Raw genomic sequence first — 18,135 nt, forward strand, 5'->3', positions numbered from 1 at the left:
CCACCCCAAATAAGAGCTGCCCTTGTCCACCAGGCTTGGAACCACTGCCGGCCTGGCCACACCAGTGCAGTCCCTCTCAGGCACCACTGGTTCCAAGGACACAAGCCCTCGAAGGGGTTTTCTTAAGACCCCAAAGATGTTGCAGGAAATTGGCCCTAGTGGGACAAGAACCAATGCAGGGTCAGTCCCTGTGGCCAGGAGAGGGAAATGGGCATGGGGCTGGCACTCTGGCTGGACCTAGGCAGCATCTCTCTTGGGCCTGACTCCTGACTGGGGAGCCACAGCGAGCAGGAACAGGAAGGGTTACCACAGTCCTGGGTGACAGCTTCCTTCCAGTGGGTGTGGAGTGGGCGCTCCTGCGAAGCCGGCTTGGCTTCTAGGGTTCCAGGGGCCCCGTTCCCCCCAGGCCCGGTCCCCACTCACGGCAGCCTGGCTTTATGACTTCACATGCTGAAGTCACGTGGAGACAATGCTGAGCGTTCCACCCCTCCAAGTCCAGGCCCAGCCCGGCCAGACGGCCCCCACAGTGTAAATGAGGACAATGCCGGCTGGCCCACGTCGGGAGGGGATGTAGAAGGCAGCAGCGCTGGCCGCTCCTGGCACCATGGATGATGCCGCGGTCCTAAGGAAGAAGGGTTACATCATGGGCATCAACCTTGGCAAGGGCTCCTACGCAAAAGTCAAATCTGCCTACTCGGAGCGCCTCAAGTTCAACGTGGCGGTCAAGATCCTCGACCGCAAAAAAACGCCCACCGACTTTGTGGAGAGATTCCTTCCTCGGGAGATGGACATCCTGGCAACCGTCAACCACCACTCCATCATCAAGACCTACGAGATCTTCGAGACATCAGATGGGCGCATCTACATTGTCATGGAGCTCGGGGTCCAGGGCGACCTCCTCGAGTTCATCAAGTGCCGGGGAGCCCTGCATGAGGACGTGGCACGCAAGATGTTCCGCCAGCTCTCCTTGGCCGTCAAGTACTGCCATGACCTGGACATTGTCCACCGAGACCTCAAGTGTGAGAACCTTCTCCTGGACAAGGACTTCAACATCAAGCTGTCGGACTTCGGCTTCTCCAAGCACTGCCTGCGGGACGGCAGCGGCCGCATCATCCTCAGCAAGACCTTCTGCGGGTCGGCAGCATACGCGGCCCCCGAGGTACTACAGGGCATTCCCTACCAGCCCAAGGTGTACGACATCTGGAGCCTGGGCGTCATCCTCTACATCATGGTGTGCGGCTCCATGCCCTATGACGACTCCGACATCAAGAAGATGCTGCGCATCCAGAAGGAGCACCGCGTGGACTTCCCACGCTCTAAGAACCTGACAGGCGAGTGCAAGGACCTCATCTACCGCATCTTGCAGCCAGATGTCAACCGGCGGCTGCTCATTGATGAGATCCTCAGCCACTCGTGGCTGCAGCCCCCCAAGCCCAAAGCCATGTCTTCTGCCTCCATCAAGAGGGAGGGGGAGGGCAAGTACCGGGCCGACTGCAAACTGGACACCCGGCCAGGCTCGAGGCCTGAGCACCGGCCAGACCATCGGCCCGACCACAAGCTGGGGGCCAAAACCCAGCACCGGCTACTAGTGCTGCCCGAGAATGAGGACAGGATGGAGGACAGGCCGGCTGAGACCTCCAGGGCAAAAGACCATCACGTCTCTGGAGCCGAGGCGGGGAAAGCGAGCACCTAGTTGTGCTGAGGGCCCGGGGGGCGTGGCGCACGGTGAGCACCCACATAAACTAGGTAGGCAGGTAGGAGCTGAAGAAGCCACAGGTGCAAGAACAAGTAAAATCGGTCAATTAAACCACTATTTTGATTACGTTCTATTAGCTTTCTTCCACTTAGTAGCAAAGACGTTAATTGCTGACCATCAAATAAACCACAAAGTGTATACAAGCATCGAGAGCACCCCGTGAGGAGTCTTTTTCTCTGGGACTCAGCCAATCACCTTCCCTGCGGCGCGGGGGTCTCTAGCGCAGGGACTCTGCAGGTCTCTGCAGGGACCGGTGCTCAGGCTCAGGGAGACTCATGGTGAGGCCTTGCAGGCAAGGAGAGGACTGCGGCCGCCACCACTGCCGGGCCCCCCACGGGTCTCCCTTGGACCTGCCCCATGCCCAGAGTGCCCAGGGCTGGCCAGGTGCACACGTCTCCCCACCTCAGGGGCGGTGCAGCCCACCCTGACCCCATCCCACTCCCTCAGACATCCCCTTTTTCTCAGTATCCTCCTCTCTCTCCATTCTGGGGGTTGAGACTGGTGACCTTGGCCACTTGAGTGTCCCTTCCAGACCCCAAGGGCAGCCCCAGCTGAGACCTTTCAGCTCACCCTCCCCACCCCTTCCCATTTGCCCACACAGCAGCCCTCAGTTCTGTCTCCTGCCATTCCCCAGGGCCTACTCTGCACATCAGCCAAGAGCTTATGTAGTCAGCACTTGGCCCTGGGTGGCCCTGCCTGGACAGCATCCTCCTCTGCATCTCACTCACACCCACTCAGTCCTCTGCCTCCCCACTTCCTGGGTGCTCCCCTGGGCTCAAGCCCACCCTTCCCAATGGGAGAAAAGCACCAAAAGCTGCACTTTCCTGAGCCCTGGGCAGTCCCAGCCCTGGGCCCATGCTCACCCGCTGAGCCCACCTCCAGCCACCATGGTGGACACAGGGCACAGCCAGGGCTCAGCCCCTGGGCACTCGCAGAAACTACTATCGAGGAGCACAGGTTAGTGGGCGCCCGGAAGGTGGCAGGCCTTGCGCCAGCCTCCAGAGAACATGGTCCTCATGGAGGGAGCAAGAGGACTGACACAGAAGGACCCAAGAAGCTGGCCTGGTGCAAGGCTTGGCACAGGGCTGGGCGTGCTCAGAGCAAGGACTCTGGTCTCAGCTGATTCCAGCTGTGCCTTGCTGAGCACCCTGGGCACAACCTGACCCCATCTGAAGCCTAAAGGGACACGTCTGGGAGCCAGGCCATGGTCTTGGGGCCAGCTGCGCCCCTAGTGCAGGGCCCCACCTCCATGTGAAGCAGCTGGCCCTGGGCCTCTTGGGGCTCAGGCACCAATACCCTCAGGCCCTCAGGCAAGTGCTGAGCCATGGTGCACCGGGCACTCTTAGCCCCACTGGTTTTGACACCATGGCCCAGGGTACAGTCATCTGGAGCTCCTGCTGGTGGGAGTGACAGTGAAGTGAGGCTGGTGACACTGCGGCATGTGCCAGGCAGGGCCTGGAGCACTGGGAGAGAGAAGAGCAGGTGGAGAGAGCCCTGCCCGACCTGAGCTGGGAGCAGGTGCAGGTGATGGTGAGGCCACCGAGAAGGTACCTCATGCAGGGGTGTGACCTCATATGTAGGACCCACACAGCCCTGTCACCAGCAAACCACACATGCCAATCTGCCTGGGAAAGCTGCAGACCTGGGCCCAGAGCCCCAGCTGAGCCCGGCGGGTACAACTTCCAAGGCTCTGTCCTACCCTCAGAGGAGCAGAAAGAACTTGGGTGGCCTGGGCGGAACCAAGCTGTGAACTCAGCTCAGAAGGCAAGTTCCAAGCCCGGGGTGCCACAGAAAGAACTGCAGGAGGTGGCGGGAAAGGCCAGACACCCTGGCCCTCAAGGGTCACGCCATCCAGCAGCTTCCTCCCCAGGAGGCCTGCAGTCCTGAGACCACGATGCAGGCCCCAGGGCAGCCCAAGGGCTGTGCTGGCAGCAGGATGGAAAGGCAGCCCGTCAGAGAGCAAGAGGTGTTCTTTAATGACGGTGAAACAGAAACAGGCAGGGGTTCCACAGAAAACAGTATCGGCAAAGCCCTGGGAGGCACCCCAAGAAGGCAGCGAGTCCTGTGCCAGCCTGGCTGTGGCACGGCACTCTTCTTCTGTAGTTCCTCGGATAGTTGCTGCTTTTGGCCTGGGCCTGGGTCCCCAGAAGGCTGGAGTCCTCTGCTGGGTGGACAGCTGCCCTGCAGGCTCCACAAAGCTTCCATGGGCCCAGCCCAGGCTTGGCCCTAGAAGAAGTCTGAGGCTTTGCGCCGGGCAGGGAGCTGCAGCAGGTTGTCCGTGATGGAGGCTGGGTCCTGGCTGAGGGGGGTGCGTGTGGCAGAGCCAGGAGCCGGTGTGCTTGTGGGGGTTTGGGGCCCACCGGCAGGGGTCTTGAGGTGGGTTGGGCGTGCTGGGGATGGTGTGTAACTGGCCCGCAGGGCCCGGTCTGTGTACTTGCTGGCCGTCCTGCTCACGAGGCGCTGCAGAGCTGGGGACATGGCCGGGCTCAGGCCTTTGGGCGTGAGGCTGGGGTGGAAGGAGTGAGCAAGAGAGGCAGGATTAGGCCGGACTGAGCACCACTGGTGGCAGGAAGAGGGACAGGAGACCTGTGGTCATTCTGGGCTCAGGACATTGGACAGCCCGGCACACAGCAGTGAGGCCAAACTTGAGGTTAAGTGGTGGTGCTGCCCTTGGCTGTGGGACTAGACCCAATTTTCTCCGAGGGGAATGATAACACCTGCGTCCACAGGGCTGAGAGGAGCTCACAGTGGGACAATGGGCCTCTTGGGGACATGCCAGGGAGGAGGTTGAAAAAAAGACAGAGAAGAGCCCTGTGTCCTGGTTCACACGAGGTCATGCTCCGGATCAGCGGAGCTGCCACAGGACCACCACAGAACCCCTCGGCCTGCCCTGCAGACCATGCGTCCACACTGCATGGGGGTGGTGCCGAGCAAGAGCAGGGAGAGACCCCCCACGCAGGTCAGGCGCCCCTCACCTGGCCAGGTTCTCTGTCACTCTCCGCAAGGCCTCCTGCTTCTTGGCCCGGTTCTTGGCAGCAGCCTCGTTGGCCATCTTCAGCCCTAGCCGCTCCCTGCGGCCTGGCTCCAAGATCTAGAAGGCAGTAGGTGTGTGGGTGCCCCTGCCATGAGCCAGGCAGGCCCTTGCTGCTGGGAGTGCCTGCCTCTTCCTGTGGCCCATACAATCCCAACAACTCACTGGCTGCCTCCCCTAAAAGCCCCCTGAAAGCCCCCAACCAGCCTGCCTGAGCTGTCCACCTTCCAAGGGCCCAGCTCTCCCGTCTGTCCTTGCGTTCCTCTCAAGGCCAGCACTGCCGAGTCAGGAACCTGACAATCTTCTACGAAAAGAAGGTCTTGTTTTAATCTGCTTCCCTCTGATGGCCACAGTGAACAGCCTTCTGCCTTCATCAACCTTCTGTAGTTCTTCTGAGAACTTGTCAAGTTTTTTTTTAAAGATTTTATTTGTTCCTTTTTCTCCCCAAAGCCCCCTGGTACGTAGTTATATATTCTTAGTTGTGGGTCCTTGTAGTTGTGGCATGTGGGACACCGCCTCAGCGTGGCCTGATGACCGGTGATGTCCACGGCCAGGATTTGAACAGGTGAAACACTGGGGCCGGCGCAGCGGAGCGCGCGAACTTAACCACTCGGCCACGGGGCCGGCCCCTCAAGATGTTTTTCTATTGAGATGCTTATCTTGGTGTTTTGGTTTGCATTTTTAACTCACGGGAGCTTTATCTGTGCAGATCATACTAAGCTATGCCATCCAAATTTCAGCTATTTGCTCTTACTTTTATCTACGTGTGCATTTCCCGCTGTGCTGACGCCTGTCATTTTCAGGTAGTGTAACCTAGCCACCACCTCCTCTGTGGCGCCTCCCTTTGCTTTTGGGTCCTTCCCGCCTTGAGATCAGATTAAACAATGACTGTTATTTTCTCCTAATTGTCTTACATTCACTGTCTTCAAATTCAGCCTTTCCAACTTTCTAGAATTCACTTTGCTATGCGTATTAAGGACCTGGTCTACTTTATTTCCAAAACTGCTACTCAGCACCGCTTGAACTGGTCACCTCTAACACAGCCTCAATTCTGCCTCAGACTACGGCTTCTTTTGGAATCTCCCCTTTCCTACTGACTGTGGTTCCCAGGTCAGTGGCACGAGCTGACACACCTACAGCCTCCTGGGGTGCTTTACTATGACAGCACACGTGCTGCCCTGTTATTCCTCTAGCAAGTTTTTCTTGGTTATCCTCGCATCCCAGACAAATTTTAGAACCAAGGTACCAAAAGACTCCATGTCCACTCTGTCTGGACACGTCAGCCTCTGACCTACTCAGGCAGGGTGAGCAGCGCCACCCTGGGGCCCACGTCTTCACGCACGGCCAGTGGCAATGGTCTCCTTCCCTAAGTTTGCACTTTCTTTACAAAAGCTAGGTTATTCCTAGTTACTCTACATTTCTGATGCTACAGTGAGTGATGTCTCTTTTTCCATTGCATTTCAAACTCACTGCTGCCAGTGTTTGAAGGACTAGTTCAAAATGGCCTCTGACCCAGCTCCCACACAGACCTTCTATGCTAATTCCAGACTCCATGCCTGACTCGGGGCTTTCAAAGCAGATGATGTAATCCCGCACCCTTTATCTCTGCGACACCACCAGCGTCTGCCTCCCTTGATCTCCCCACACTCCACAGCCAACACAGGCAGCAGCCCAGCACCTGGACAACAGGACTGCAAGCTCCCAATTTTTGGGGACCTCTCTTCCTTCCCCTCCCAAATTATGCCAGTCACTCAGTTCCCCCAACAAACTGGTGCAGACCTGAGCAGCTTGCTTTCCCCACACCTCTCCAGGGCCCTACCTGTCTACCCACTTGCCCATGCCATCCTGGGCCACCCAGATCTCTGCAAGAGGGCTCTCTCTGCAAGCACACAGCCCTTCTGAGGACACAAACCATGTCCCACGGAACACTGAGGTTCTGGGACCCTTCCTGACCCTCAGGGCTGCAGTGTAGTTGGAAGTCCTGGCCCACCTCTGAGACTGCCCCTCATCTTTGAACAGCCCCATCCTTCGGGCCTGCAGGCTCAGAAGGCCACAGCCGCCCCCTGCCTTGGTCCCACCCTTGACACACCCACTCATCCACCCACACCTGCCCTCATTGCCCTTCTCCCATTCTTAGAAGCACGGTGTCCACAAAAGGGTGCAGCCTAGGATGCAGCCCGGCCCACCAGTCGGCCCTGCTTTAACTGATGGCAACTGGACATATCTCTGTGCATCGAGCTACAGGTACTCACAAGGCCATGTGTCCTTTTGGGGTCCCACTCAGGCTCTCCTCACCACAACCCACCTTGAAAGCTGGTCCCGGCGTCCTGTCTACGTAGGGGGTTTCTGATCCTTCGACTCTTAAGGGTGTGTTCTCTACCTCCCCCCAGGTCATCAGTGGGGACTCGTTCACACCTGTGGATGGAGAGCCGACAGCCACCTCAGGCTAGGGGACCAGGTTGGGGTACCACCCAGGCCCTCCCTCCTGCCACAGCCATTCCCCCTGTGCATGCCCCAACTAACAAACAGCAAGGCTGGCAGCTGACCCTCTCTCCTTCCCCAGGACTCCAGAACCCTGGCACCTCTGCCCTGTGAGAAGTAAACGCCAAGGCCACTGTGGGCCCAGGGCAGGCCCAGACCCCTACAGCCATGGGGCTTATCCTGGGGGAGGTAGGCTCCCCCAGAGAAGCTGGACTGGGTCAGCTAGGCCTGCATCTTAGCACAAGGCCAGGGGAGCCTCCTAGAGGTCACTGGTGACACCCCACCCCAAGGGAGAAGACACTCGGGGATTTCCAGAGCTCCCAAACCTCCAAAGACCCTGGGCAAATCTGTGGTACCTCCACATGCCCTGGCCTGCACACAGCAACCAGCACCCCAGGGTGCAGAAGCCAACGTGTGGGAGGAAAGACAAACACCATTGCACCATAACACTGTCCTCAAGGCTTCCGTGCCTCCTGAGCCCCCACCCTACAGTGCTCTCTGGATTTAGGCTTATAAGCCCCGCACACCTGCTGACGTGAGACCCAGAACTAGGACATGTGACCCCAGGACTAATGGGGACACTGAGCCCAAGCCAGGCCAGTGGCAGGAGGCAAGTGGCCTAAGGGAGGGGCACACGGCCCTGCAGTGCCCCTCAGGCCCATCTTGCCCACACAATATGGGCCAGCCCCCCTCGCCACTCCAAGGCCACAGGTGCACCCAACTTCCTGCAGACTGTGGCTTGGCTTCGTGCATGTGTCCAGAACAAGAAGCCACTGCCTGGCAGCCCACTGGATTACACTGCCCTCACTGCTAATCAGGCCGCAGGCCCACCCCCCTTCTACACCACTCTGCAGGCCCGCCAGAGCCAGTACGTCCAGCAGAGCCAACACCCCCAGCCCCTAGCACACCCAGTCTGTCGGGCTGAGCTTAGAGTGAAGCATGGAGACTGCCTAGCTAAATGGGCGGGGCCCCACACATCTCAGGTTGGGACTGCCTGAGTCCAGCCCTGTCCTTGCACAGATGGGACACTGGGCCCTGAGTCACATGAGGTGTGGGGCAGACCTAGGGCCTACCACCCCCAGGCAGTCCCGTTGGCAGGCCAGCTTGCCAGTGGGCACATGTCTCACCAGGGGCAGGAGAAGGGGTGGCAACAAATCCAAATCCGCCCACTCGGGGGGACTCCTGGGGGATCAGCTCCTTGCCGTCGGGGCCCACCTTGCCCTGTTTGTGCTGGAACAAGCAGAGAGGCTGGTGTCAGAGGCCTCCTGAGCCCACTCTCCCCAGCTGGCTGACAGGCAGGTGCACAGGAACACACTGGGAACACTCCCCTCCTCGGGCAGAGTGGGGCCCTGGGGCTAGTAGCCCCCTTGAGGAAAGAGAGGAGGCCCCTGGCCCCCACAGAGACCTGGAAGACCTGACAAAGTGACGTCCAAGCAAGGGGAGCTCCCCCTCCTTCCATGCAGGGCAGGGCTGGGCCCTTGGCCTCAGGCCACACCCACATTGGCTATTTTCAGGGCTACTGGCTTCTAGCCCCCGCAGGGACCACATCGACTATGGTGCCCGTGCTCTGCCATCGCTCCCACAGGGCACCTATGAGAACTTCCAAACCGTCTTCCCACCTCCGGCCTCCCAGGCTTCGGTTCCGTGACCACAGGAGGCACAGATGCACAGCCCCCATTATCTTGCTCCCAGGCTCAGACCTCTGCTCTCTGCCATGCCAAGCCCCACCTACCCTCTGGGCCAGGCTCCCTTCTGGCACTTGCTGGCTCCCCAGCCTCCCCACCACAGACTGCCCACCCCACTGTCTGCCCCCCCCAGCGCTGCCTGGTACATGAGTGTGGGGCTGGCCAGACTATTCAGACTCTCAGCAAACTCTCTTCTCTCATGCCCTTGCCCATCAAGGGAGCTGGCACAGATCTGGACCCACAGAATGTGTCTGATCAAAACAGCGCCCCAGTGAACACTCAGACGGACTGAGAAAAGATTCAGGACCTTGCCACACAGGGGCCCCAAACAGTCCTGCAGTGCTGAGCTCCACCAAGCCCAAGAATGGTCCTAATTTAAAAAGGAGCAGCCAAGATCAGGGAGGCTGTGCCTACCCACAGCCGGCCCCCTGTGGCCCCGTCACTCACCTGGGCATTGAGGGCAGCAGCCTGCTGCAGCTGGGACCTGCTCAGGGCCTGGCTGAAGGGGTCCCTGAGGAAGCGAGTATTCTTATGCACCACCTGCCGGGGCTTCTTAAACAGCTGCTCTTCATCAGGGACGCCTGGCAGATGGAGAAGAGATGGCAGCAGGCGTCAGAGGGGTCAGTCAGCCCCACTCAGCCCCATGCTCAGGGCCTGAGGGACAGGCCAAGTCACTCCCCGCTGACCAGAAGCACAAAGCCCAGTTCAGTCTCCACATGGCAGAACTTAACGATGCTGGGGAGGGCCTCACTCTCTTGCCAACTTCACACACCCGCCCTGTGACAGACTAGGACCCCTCCAAGGCCCAGGATGCAAGGAGGCACAGACACACCAGCCTGAAGGCCAGGTCCAAACACACAGTCTGACAATGCCGCCTGCTCACCCTCTGGGTAGTACATGAGGGAGTTCTTGGCCTTGTACTTCCAGGTCTCCACGCCAGCCTGGCCGCTCCCGATGGCTTGGTGCTCTGCTGACGGGAGTGCAAGATTATCTTTCTGCCTCTGCATCACAGGGGTAAAAGTGAGGGTCAGAGAAGCCCCAGGCACTGTGCCCTGGCCCTGGGACTCCCCCACCCCAACAGAGGGCGCCTACGCCCCCGCACCCAGAGCAACCTTCTCAAACTCCTCCTCGGCCTGGTAGAGCCAGGCGTGGCGTGCCCGACTCTTCTCCTTGGCCACCTCCATGATCTCCTGGAAGGAGGCGTTGTCCTCGCTTGTGTACCGGCTCAGGAAGACATCCAGGCTGGGCAGGGGCTGCTTCTCTTCCTCCTCACCAGCCTCTCCTGCTCAGGGGTGCAGGGTGGGTGACACAGAACCACAAACGACACAAACACCACTTTGCAGTCAGTCAGTCCTGGGAACCGCAGCACCCCACAAGCAGGGCTGGAACCCTCCCCCCGACCCCATGTCTGTCCCTGAGAGGGCACGCTGCCAGACATCTCCCTACCTGGGAGTGGAATCATCCCACCCCAACTGCCCAGGGAGCCCTCAGGGGCTCTCCTCATCTGCTGGATGCCAAGTGTGCAATCTGTTGCACTGGAAGGGGTCTATCCAGGTGTTAGACAAAGAGCAGGACATCACTGTGTGTCTCCCTTGGCAAAATGGTGCCAGTCGTGGAGGCCCGGCCTCCACAGCCCGGGGCTCCCCTCCATCCCAGGACCTCCTTCCCCTGCCTGCTCCTCCCTTCCTGGAACCTGTGCTACAGGTGGGGGGCTATCACCTAAGCCTCTTGACCTGCTAGTGGACCCTGACGGCAGGGAGCCCGTATGATCTGGTGCTCAGGATAGAGCCTCACAGGCACGGGGCCACAGTCCGGCAGCCCCCCTAGCCCCCGCACCACCACTGAAGGCACCCCCACTGAGGTGCTGCTATCACACTGCACACGGCGGTACAGACTTCAGTGGGGCCACGGGGAGGAGAGCCTTTTCTTCCACCCTAGTGACAGTCTTAACCATCTACTACCCACTAGGCTGTGCACAAGGCACATCAGCTAAAAGTTCAAGAGCCGGGGTCAAAAAGATGAGGACTCAAACCCCATTCCACCACCACCAGCTCTGAGACCTGCAGAAGTTACAGCCTTCCGAAGCCTCGGTTTCCTCGCCTGAGCCTGTGAATGACGATGGCACCTACCACTTAGGTTGCTGAAAGGATCCTGTACTTACTGACAAGTACGGGGAATTTGAAGGAAAACAACCTGCATATTGCCTGTGAGGCCTGCGTCATATTGCCATGGAGAATCAGGCTCCAAGGACCCAACGTGATGGACCGTGTTATTGGCAGAAACAGGCAGGTTTTAAAACAAATAACACCATGTCTGTGTGAGCACACAGGCCATCTGTGTTAGTACAGCACATCACAGACTAGGATCTAATAGAGAACGCGTCTTGTCCATCTGTATGGGCACTGACGTCCTACTACCGACGGGAACAGTGATGCCCGTGTGGAAGGCCAGGAGCACGCGGTACGCCTGGGTTCAACAGGGCTCAGAACGCTCCTTCCTAGAGAGACGCCCTCGTAAAGTTAGGATGGATCACGCACCCCAGCAAACACATGGAAGCAGACAACTCGTTCATTTGTTCCACGCACGTATTTCTGGAAGTTCCATAACACACCACACGGGGTTCTAGATGCAAAGCACACAGATGGAAGCAAGACACAGAACCTGTTCTCGTGGCGGGGAGAGACAATGAAAAAACGAAATGCCTTTCTAAGTGCCATGTCCTGAGAAAACTAAACCAGGCGGGAAGGCACAAAGCACCAGGGCGATCAGGGCGATGTGACTTTACACTGGGAGGTCAGGAAGGGGTTCTCTGCATGGGCCACCCCCAAGCAGAGAACTGAAGGAGGAGAAGGAGGAAGCCATGCAGTTATCCAGGGGAGTGACCCACTCAGAAGACACAAGTGCAGAGGCCCTGAGGCATCTTAAGGATACAGTGAGGAAAGGAGCCCTCCCAGGCCCATGGAGCCCACTGGGTGGAGGGTTGCACACAGTGAGCAGGCCAGTGAGAGAAGTGGTGAGATTTCCATTCCACAGAGGAGGGCTGGAGGCTCAGAGGATTGCCCGATGTTTGGGAGCTGGACCCAGGTCTTCTGCTTCCTAGACCAGAGCTCTTTGACCCCTCAGGTTGCCATTTAGGCAAGGAGACCTCTCAGGGACAAGACGTGACCTGCCTATGGACCCCCCCAGAGCCGTACAGAATGAGATTCCCAGGCAGTCCCAACTGTGTGTCCCAGAGGGTGCTCACTCACCGTCACCATCCTCCAGGCCTCGGCCCCGGCCTCGGGGCTTATTGCCCACCACTCCAGCGCCTGTGTGCACCTCAGGGGTTTCAAATGTGGCTGGAGTCACATCTGAGGGAAGAGAGGGTGTGGTGATGTAATGGGCCTGAGCTCAGCAGGAATTCCTCTCTCTGCCACCCACAGGAGTCCTCTTACAGGGCGGTGGGGGCTCTCGGGACATCTTGCCCAGATCAGAGCCAAACTTGATGGCAATCTGGCGCATCCGTTCCAGGTCTCCATTCTCCTCAGCCTCCAAGTACTCCTTCTGTGCCTGCAGCTTCTCCACATCGGGAAAGAAGTCCCTCTGGATGACCGCCTGTAGGCCCTGCCACGAGAGATCAGGATAAAAGTTAGAGCTGCTACCTGGGCGGCCCCCCCCCCCCCCACTCTACTGATGTACATGCTAAGGCCCTTGCTGACCCCCAACTTCTGCCTGGCCAGGTGATCCCCAGAGCTTAGGGGCCCATTCTAAAGAGGACGAACATCTCATGTGGCCTTGCTGCAACATCTAACATTACTAAACACTCCTCTGATTTCCATGCAACCCTTCTCTCTCCCATCACTAAATGGTCATTCTCATTTTCTTTTGCCGACTCCACCTCCACACTAGCTGGACCAATGTGGGTGTTACCACCTTCATTCCACCTATGATCTATCTCCAACCTGAACTCTTTTCCCAGGCGATTTCAGCCACTCACACCACCCCCCCAACCGGTTGAGAGTCCCAAGTCTGCCCCTCCAGCCAGACGTTGCTCCTGAGCTGCACATCTGTGCATCCGGCTGCCCGCTGCTTGCATACCCTAGAGGCTTCCCAAACATAACCAGTCCAAAACCAAACTGACATTCTCCAGTTCCTGAGCCAGCTCCTCGGCTTCAGCATGTGGGCGGTAGGATTAACACCTACCCACTGCGAGTGAGGCGCACTCACTAAATGATGCCGCCACCATCGCAGCCTGTTTCCAGGCCCAGCCTTTACACTTGCTATTACTACTCTCTAGAAAATCTTCTCTGCCACCATGTTCCCAGCCTGTCAACCTCGCGCCTTATTTCCCTGAACCGCACCACATACAAACAGAGCCGCCCCCTCTCTTCCCCGACAACACTGCGGTGCTTCCCCCATCAAGGGCACCTCCTCCGCACTCTGCTTATTTGGCTCTGGGGACTGTCCACAGCCCAAGGGCAGGGACTTGGACCGCTCTGCCTCCAGAAGGGGACGGGAGGACCCCGACCCTAAAAGAATGCGAGGCGGAGGAGGGACCCAGAAGTCACCGGCTTCTGCACCGAGGTCTTACCTCGATGTACTCTTCCTCGTCCAGGACCCGCTGCTTGCTCGTCGCAGCCCTGGCCTCCCCGGCCGCGCGCTTCCGCCGGGAGCCGGACGCGACCGGGAGCAACACATCCCGGGCTGAAGCACTGGGCGTCTCCATCCCTATCCCAGGACCCTCTCGGCAGGCGCAGGCGCGTCACAGGGTCGGGAGGAGGGCGGGACCCATTCCCTGCGCAGGCGCTTCCAACAGTTGGCCAATGGGAGAGCGCGTTTAAAAGGCCGGCTCGCGCTCCGTACTAACGTCACTACGAGCCTTGAGCTTTATGGGAGTTGTAGTCTTCCTCCCGCCCCGCTCTAGTCTTGCGTATCCGGGCTTGTGAGCACGAGGGGGCGCTGTGGTGGTGGTGGTGGGTGGGGGGTGGCTAAGGGGCGTGTCGTTCAAGCTAATCGTGAAAAATTCCTGCACTGAGGAATTGAAAGGCCTTGGAATTCCAGTTTCTCGCAAATAATCACTGCATGTGCTTCTAAGTTATTAAGAAAAACACACTCTTCAGGAAATTTGGTTATATACGAGTTTCAAAGCTTTTATTCAAACTTTATGCAAGAAAAGAATCCTAACATAATTCTTTCTCAATATTTATTTAACAAAAGAAAAAAGAAAAATACGATGGCTCAATAAAGAAATGTCTGGTCAAAAATTATTAAGTCCCTGGATTCCAGAGTGGGCTTTCCAGAAGAGGGCTAATTCTCACTGAAGTGGACCAGTAGGTTGCCTAAGCATTCTTCAGGAGTGATCATTTCTTCCCAAAAGGAGGTTGTGAATTTCGTCAGAGAAGAAAGATTTGCCCTGGAATGATTTAGTACAATAGGCAGTCGTTCCGGAGGCTCACCGGGGCCTCCATGGTGACGGTTCCTGCCCTTGCAGCACTGACAGCCAAATGGGTTAGACAGACACTAGTTAGTCATCCCACAGACAACTGCAAAACCACAGCCACTGGAGCAAGAAAAGAGCTTGCACTTCGGCAATCTTACCGAGGGGGCAGTCAGGAGAAGTGGCCCCAGGCAGGAAGTGGTTGCAGATCCAAAAGATGAGCTGGCATTGATCAGGTGGAGAGGGAAGAGCATGAGCAAAGGCCCAGCAGTAGGAGGGAGACGACCTTTGGGTATGCACACAGTACAAGGAGCAGTTAGGTGCAAGATGACACGAGAGGGGCAGGACCAGGCTGCGCTGGGCCTCGTGGGTCATGGTGAGGAGTTCTGTTTTTATTCTAGGAGCAATGGGAAGCCTTGGAGTGTCGTATGCAGGGGAGAGGCAGGTTCAAACTTGCACCCTGGCTTTCATGGAGAATGAATTAAAGAGAAACCAGAGTGGGTGCAGGTGGACAAGACTAGAGGCGGCTGGCGGTCAAGGTGAGAGATGATGGCAGTTTTCATCAGGCTGCGCAGTTGAAGCTTGAGAGAAAATAGATTCTGAGATTGGTTTTGGAAATAAAATCAACTTGCTGTTGGCCTAGGCACAGTGGGTGAGGAGCAGAGGGCTCGGGGTGAGTGCCAGCCCTCTGGCTCATGCACCTAGCATGCGCAGGGGAAGAGCTTGCTGTGGGCTTCCAGGTGCAGTAGTCAAAGGGACAGTTAGACATTAACATCTAGCTCAGGGGAGAGGCCTGGCTGGAGACGTAAAGGTGGCAGAGACGTGGGAATCAGAGGCTGAAGGTGGAAGAGAGAAACCAGGGAGAATTTGAGATGGGAGGGACTCAGCCTCAAAGACACCTACGTTAATGGCCAGCTGTTGTGTTGAGCCCACCATGGAAGAGCTAGAAAGGAAGGAGAAAAATCAGGAGCGCAGCATAGTCACTGGTCCCGTGAAGGTGTAGCTCTGATCATGGCTTTCCCACACAATGACAGACAGCCACTCAGCACAGGAGGGTGCAGGCCTTGGATCCTAGCAAGGTGAGGGCGTCACAGCCTGTGGGGGCCTCTGCAAGCTGACTGTGCAGTCTCCAAGGATGAGGCCAAGAGTCAAGGAGAAAAGCCTTGTGACAGCCAGCAGTGTGCATCCTGGGGAGTGAGGGGAGGGGTGCTGTCCTGGAGGCACTGGGCATTGTTAGGGCATCCCTGGCTGGGGACACCAGACCCACTCAGTGTTATCTGAACTGGCCAGCCTTGGAGGGTCCCAGAGCTGCAGCCCTGGCTCCTGCATCTTTTATGGATGGACTGTGTCTCCTGCTAGATACCCCCCATTCCCTCCAGGACTTGTGAGGAAGCAGAACAAGGTCCCTAAGCCAGATGAGGCGGGTGTTAGGTGCCTTGGGCCCACTGTATGCCTACTTGGGGAACTGAAGCCCTGTTTTCACACTGTCCTTCACCCTGGGGCCAGAATGATGGAGGGGAGAGCCGACATTTTCCAAGGTAGTGGGAAGGTCTCCCCAGTCAGACCTCCTCTTGACCCACAGGATGGCAGAGACTGACTGCTGTGAGAGAGGCAGACACCAGAGCTTGGAAATCCCCCAGAGGGAGGAGGCCAAGGTGCCCAACTGCGAAGCAGGCCAGCAGCACCTAGAGGCTAGTGCAGGCTCCCAGCGGCCGGCTATGGTGTGGGGCAGTCTGCTCTGCTGGAGGGCACCCTGGCACAGGGACTGAGGATTTACTGGGCTGTACTCCCAAAACAAGGCAGCCCAGCACGCCCAGGAAAGGAGAAGAGCAGCAGGTCCCAGCGGACGTGGCCGCGCACGTGGCGGTGGAGCCCGGGGGGGCCTTGACTCTCGACTGCCTTCCTGGTGTCTGCAGTGCTTGTTTCTGCGCACCCGCACAAGGCTCACAGGACTAAGGAGTGGGGAGGGGGCTTCTGGAGACGACCTCACCCAACTTTCTTATTCCACAGGTCTGGACACTGAGGCCCTGCCCAGGACCTGCAAGGTGGCAGCCACCTCAGGATGCAGACACCCTTCCCTGCCGCGGGAGGGCTGTAGGCCACGTCAAGGAGGCCAAGTCCACGCTGAGCAGACGACGGAAGCCAGCACGCCCCAGCAGGAAGAAGGGGATTCTGGATATCCTGTGTTGACAAGGGGGAGTCCTGTCCTGGGACGGGGTTAGCGCCGTCCGGGGGGTGCAGTGGGCGGGACGAGGAAACTGACCTGCTGTGTGCCCCCCCCCCCCCCCCCCCCCCCCAGCCCCCAGGGGCTCTCCCGGGTCCTCCTGCCCGCTAGCCATTTGGGAAGAGAACGCACGGAGATGCTCAGATTCCCCTCCTTTAGCGGGGCAGGCGGGGCACGGACACACACACAGACATCTGTTTTCCTGCACAGGGGCTCCTGCGTTGAGCCTTAGCTCCCGGATGCAGGAAGCTGTGCAGACGGCAAGAGGCTGGTGTCCTCTCTCAGCTCCTTTTCGAGTTGGTCTGTCCACTCTCTGAGCCGGCCCCAAAGGACGCGGCCAAGGTCAGGAGGAGCTCCCAGAGCCATCAACAGCTCTCCTTGGGGGGTTTCTTGGGTCCGGGCAGGAGCCTCGCGGACGCTGACGCGCGCTTCTGGTGTCGCCACTTGGCCCGGCGGTTCTTGAACCAGACCTGAGCAGAAGGAGGGACTACTCAGGTCCAGCTCCAGGACCCGCGCGTCCCACCGGGCTCCCATAGGTGGACCGGTCAGGGGGCTTCCGGACGGGGTGTGGGCGGATGAGGGCTGCGGGGAGGGCACCAGGCAGCGGCCGCGCGCCACCGTCTCTTAGCAGCAGCAGATAGGGACGGTGGCCGGGCCGCGGAATCGAAACCCCTTTTCCGACCGGACCAGCCACCCTTTGCATCCCTTCCCACCCCGCTCCCACCTCCGCCAGGTGGCGCCCAGGGCGCCCCTCCTGCAGCGTTGTGCTCTTCCGAGCTTCCCAAACTCTGGAACATGAACGTGCGCCTCATTTACCATCAAGAGAAAAAAAGTCTAAAACAAAGGAGAAGAAAACTAGCCTTACCTCCCCTCCAGTTCCAGCGACACTTTCCCGCACGTGCCTGGCCCCGCCCGCCCCTCGGCCGGGAATTAGCCCTGCGCGCCCTCCCTCTGCCGCGACGGGACCCCCGCGCCAGGGCCTTCTTTGGAAAAGGAGGAGGAAGGCAGCGAGCCCTTCGGCCCCCCTCGCCGTCCAGCCAGCCGGGCCCTCACCTCCACGCGCTCCTCGCGCAGGCGGATGCGGCCAGCCAGGCGCTCGCGCGTGCCCACGTCGGGGTACTGGTTCTGCACGAAGAGCGCCTCCAGCGCCTGCAGCTGCTCCTCGCTGAAAATGGTGCGGTGGCGCCGCGTGCGCCGCTGCGGGCCCGGGCCGCCCGCGCCGGGCAGCGCCCCCGAGCCTCCGGTCGGCGCGGCCAAGGGCAAGGGCGCCGCGGGCCCCAGCCTCAGCGGCCACGGCAGCCGCGCGCCTGCGGGGCGAGGGCGCGGTGAGGCGCGGGACGGAGAACGCGCACCGCACCACCGCGCCGCGCCCGAGGACCCCTGCGCCCGCGCCCGCGCCCACTCACCCAGCCCGGCGGCTGCCTCCGAGGGCCCGCGGGGCGCCGCGCGGGGGCCGCAGCAGCAGCAGCAGGCGCAGGGCGCGGCCTCGGGCGCCTCGCGCTCGCCGGACTCCGCAGGGCTCTGGCGGCCGGCGGGCTGCGG

The 18,135-nt window shown here is 59.2% G+C and overlaps 3 protein-coding genes across 3 annotated transcripts in view; 1 reads left to right on the plus strand and 2 right to left on the minus strand.

Annotated features, from left to right (window-relative positions):
• The first annotated feature begins 604 nt into the window (after positions 1 to 604).
• On the plus strand, positions 605 to 1,693 carry TSSK2 (testis specific serine kinase 2). Its single transcript, XM_046638756.1, has one exon. The coding sequence runs from the start codon at positions 605 to 607 to the stop codon at positions 1,691 to 1,693; it is 1,089 nt and encodes a 362-aa protein (XP_046494712.1).
• A 2,015-nt stretch (positions 1,694 to 3,708) lies between these two features.
• ESS2 (ess-2 splicing factor homolog) lies at positions 3,709 to 13,677 on the minus strand. The gene is made up of 10 exons (XM_046641457.1): positions 13,524 to 13,677; positions 12,388 to 12,556; positions 12,202 to 12,303; positions 10,066 to 10,235; positions 9,837 to 9,954; positions 9,401 to 9,534; positions 8,396 to 8,498; positions 7,093 to 7,202; positions 4,732 to 4,847; positions 3,709 to 4,262 (listed from the first exon to the last, which is right to left on the minus strand). The coding sequence occupies exons 1-10, from the start codon at positions 13,656 to 13,658 to the stop codon at positions 3,983 to 3,985; spliced, it is 1,437 nt and encodes a 478-aa protein (XP_046497413.1). The 5' UTR covers positions 13,659 to 13,677; the 3' UTR covers positions 3,709 to 3,982.
• A 540-nt stretch (positions 13,678 to 14,217) lies between these two features.
• Positions 14,218 to 18,135, minus strand: part of GSC2 (goosecoid homeobox 2) — a 26,336-nt gene continuing 22,418 nt past the window's right edge. The window contains exons 3-6 of the mRNA XM_046641072.1: positions 18,000 to 18,129; positions 17,647 to 17,900; positions 16,780 to 17,063; positions 14,218 to 15,312 (exon numbers count right to left, since the gene is read on the minus strand). Coding sequence (XP_046497028.1) covers positions 16,959 to 17,063; positions 17,647 to 17,900; positions 18,000 to 18,129 — 489 coding nt within the window. The 3' untranslated portion in view covers positions 14,218 to 15,312; positions 16,780 to 16,958. The remainder of the gene's footprint in view (positions 15,313 to 16,779; positions 17,064 to 17,646; positions 17,901 to 17,999; positions 18,130 to 18,135) is intronic.

The sequence above is a fragment of the Equus quagga genome, chromosome 15 (assembly GCF_021613505.1).
Source record: "Equus quagga isolate Etosha38 chromosome 15, UCLA_HA_Equagga_1.0, whole genome shotgun sequence".
NCBI classification, from domain to species: domain Eukaryota; kingdom Metazoa; phylum Chordata; class Mammalia; order Perissodactyla; family Equidae; genus Equus; species Equus quagga.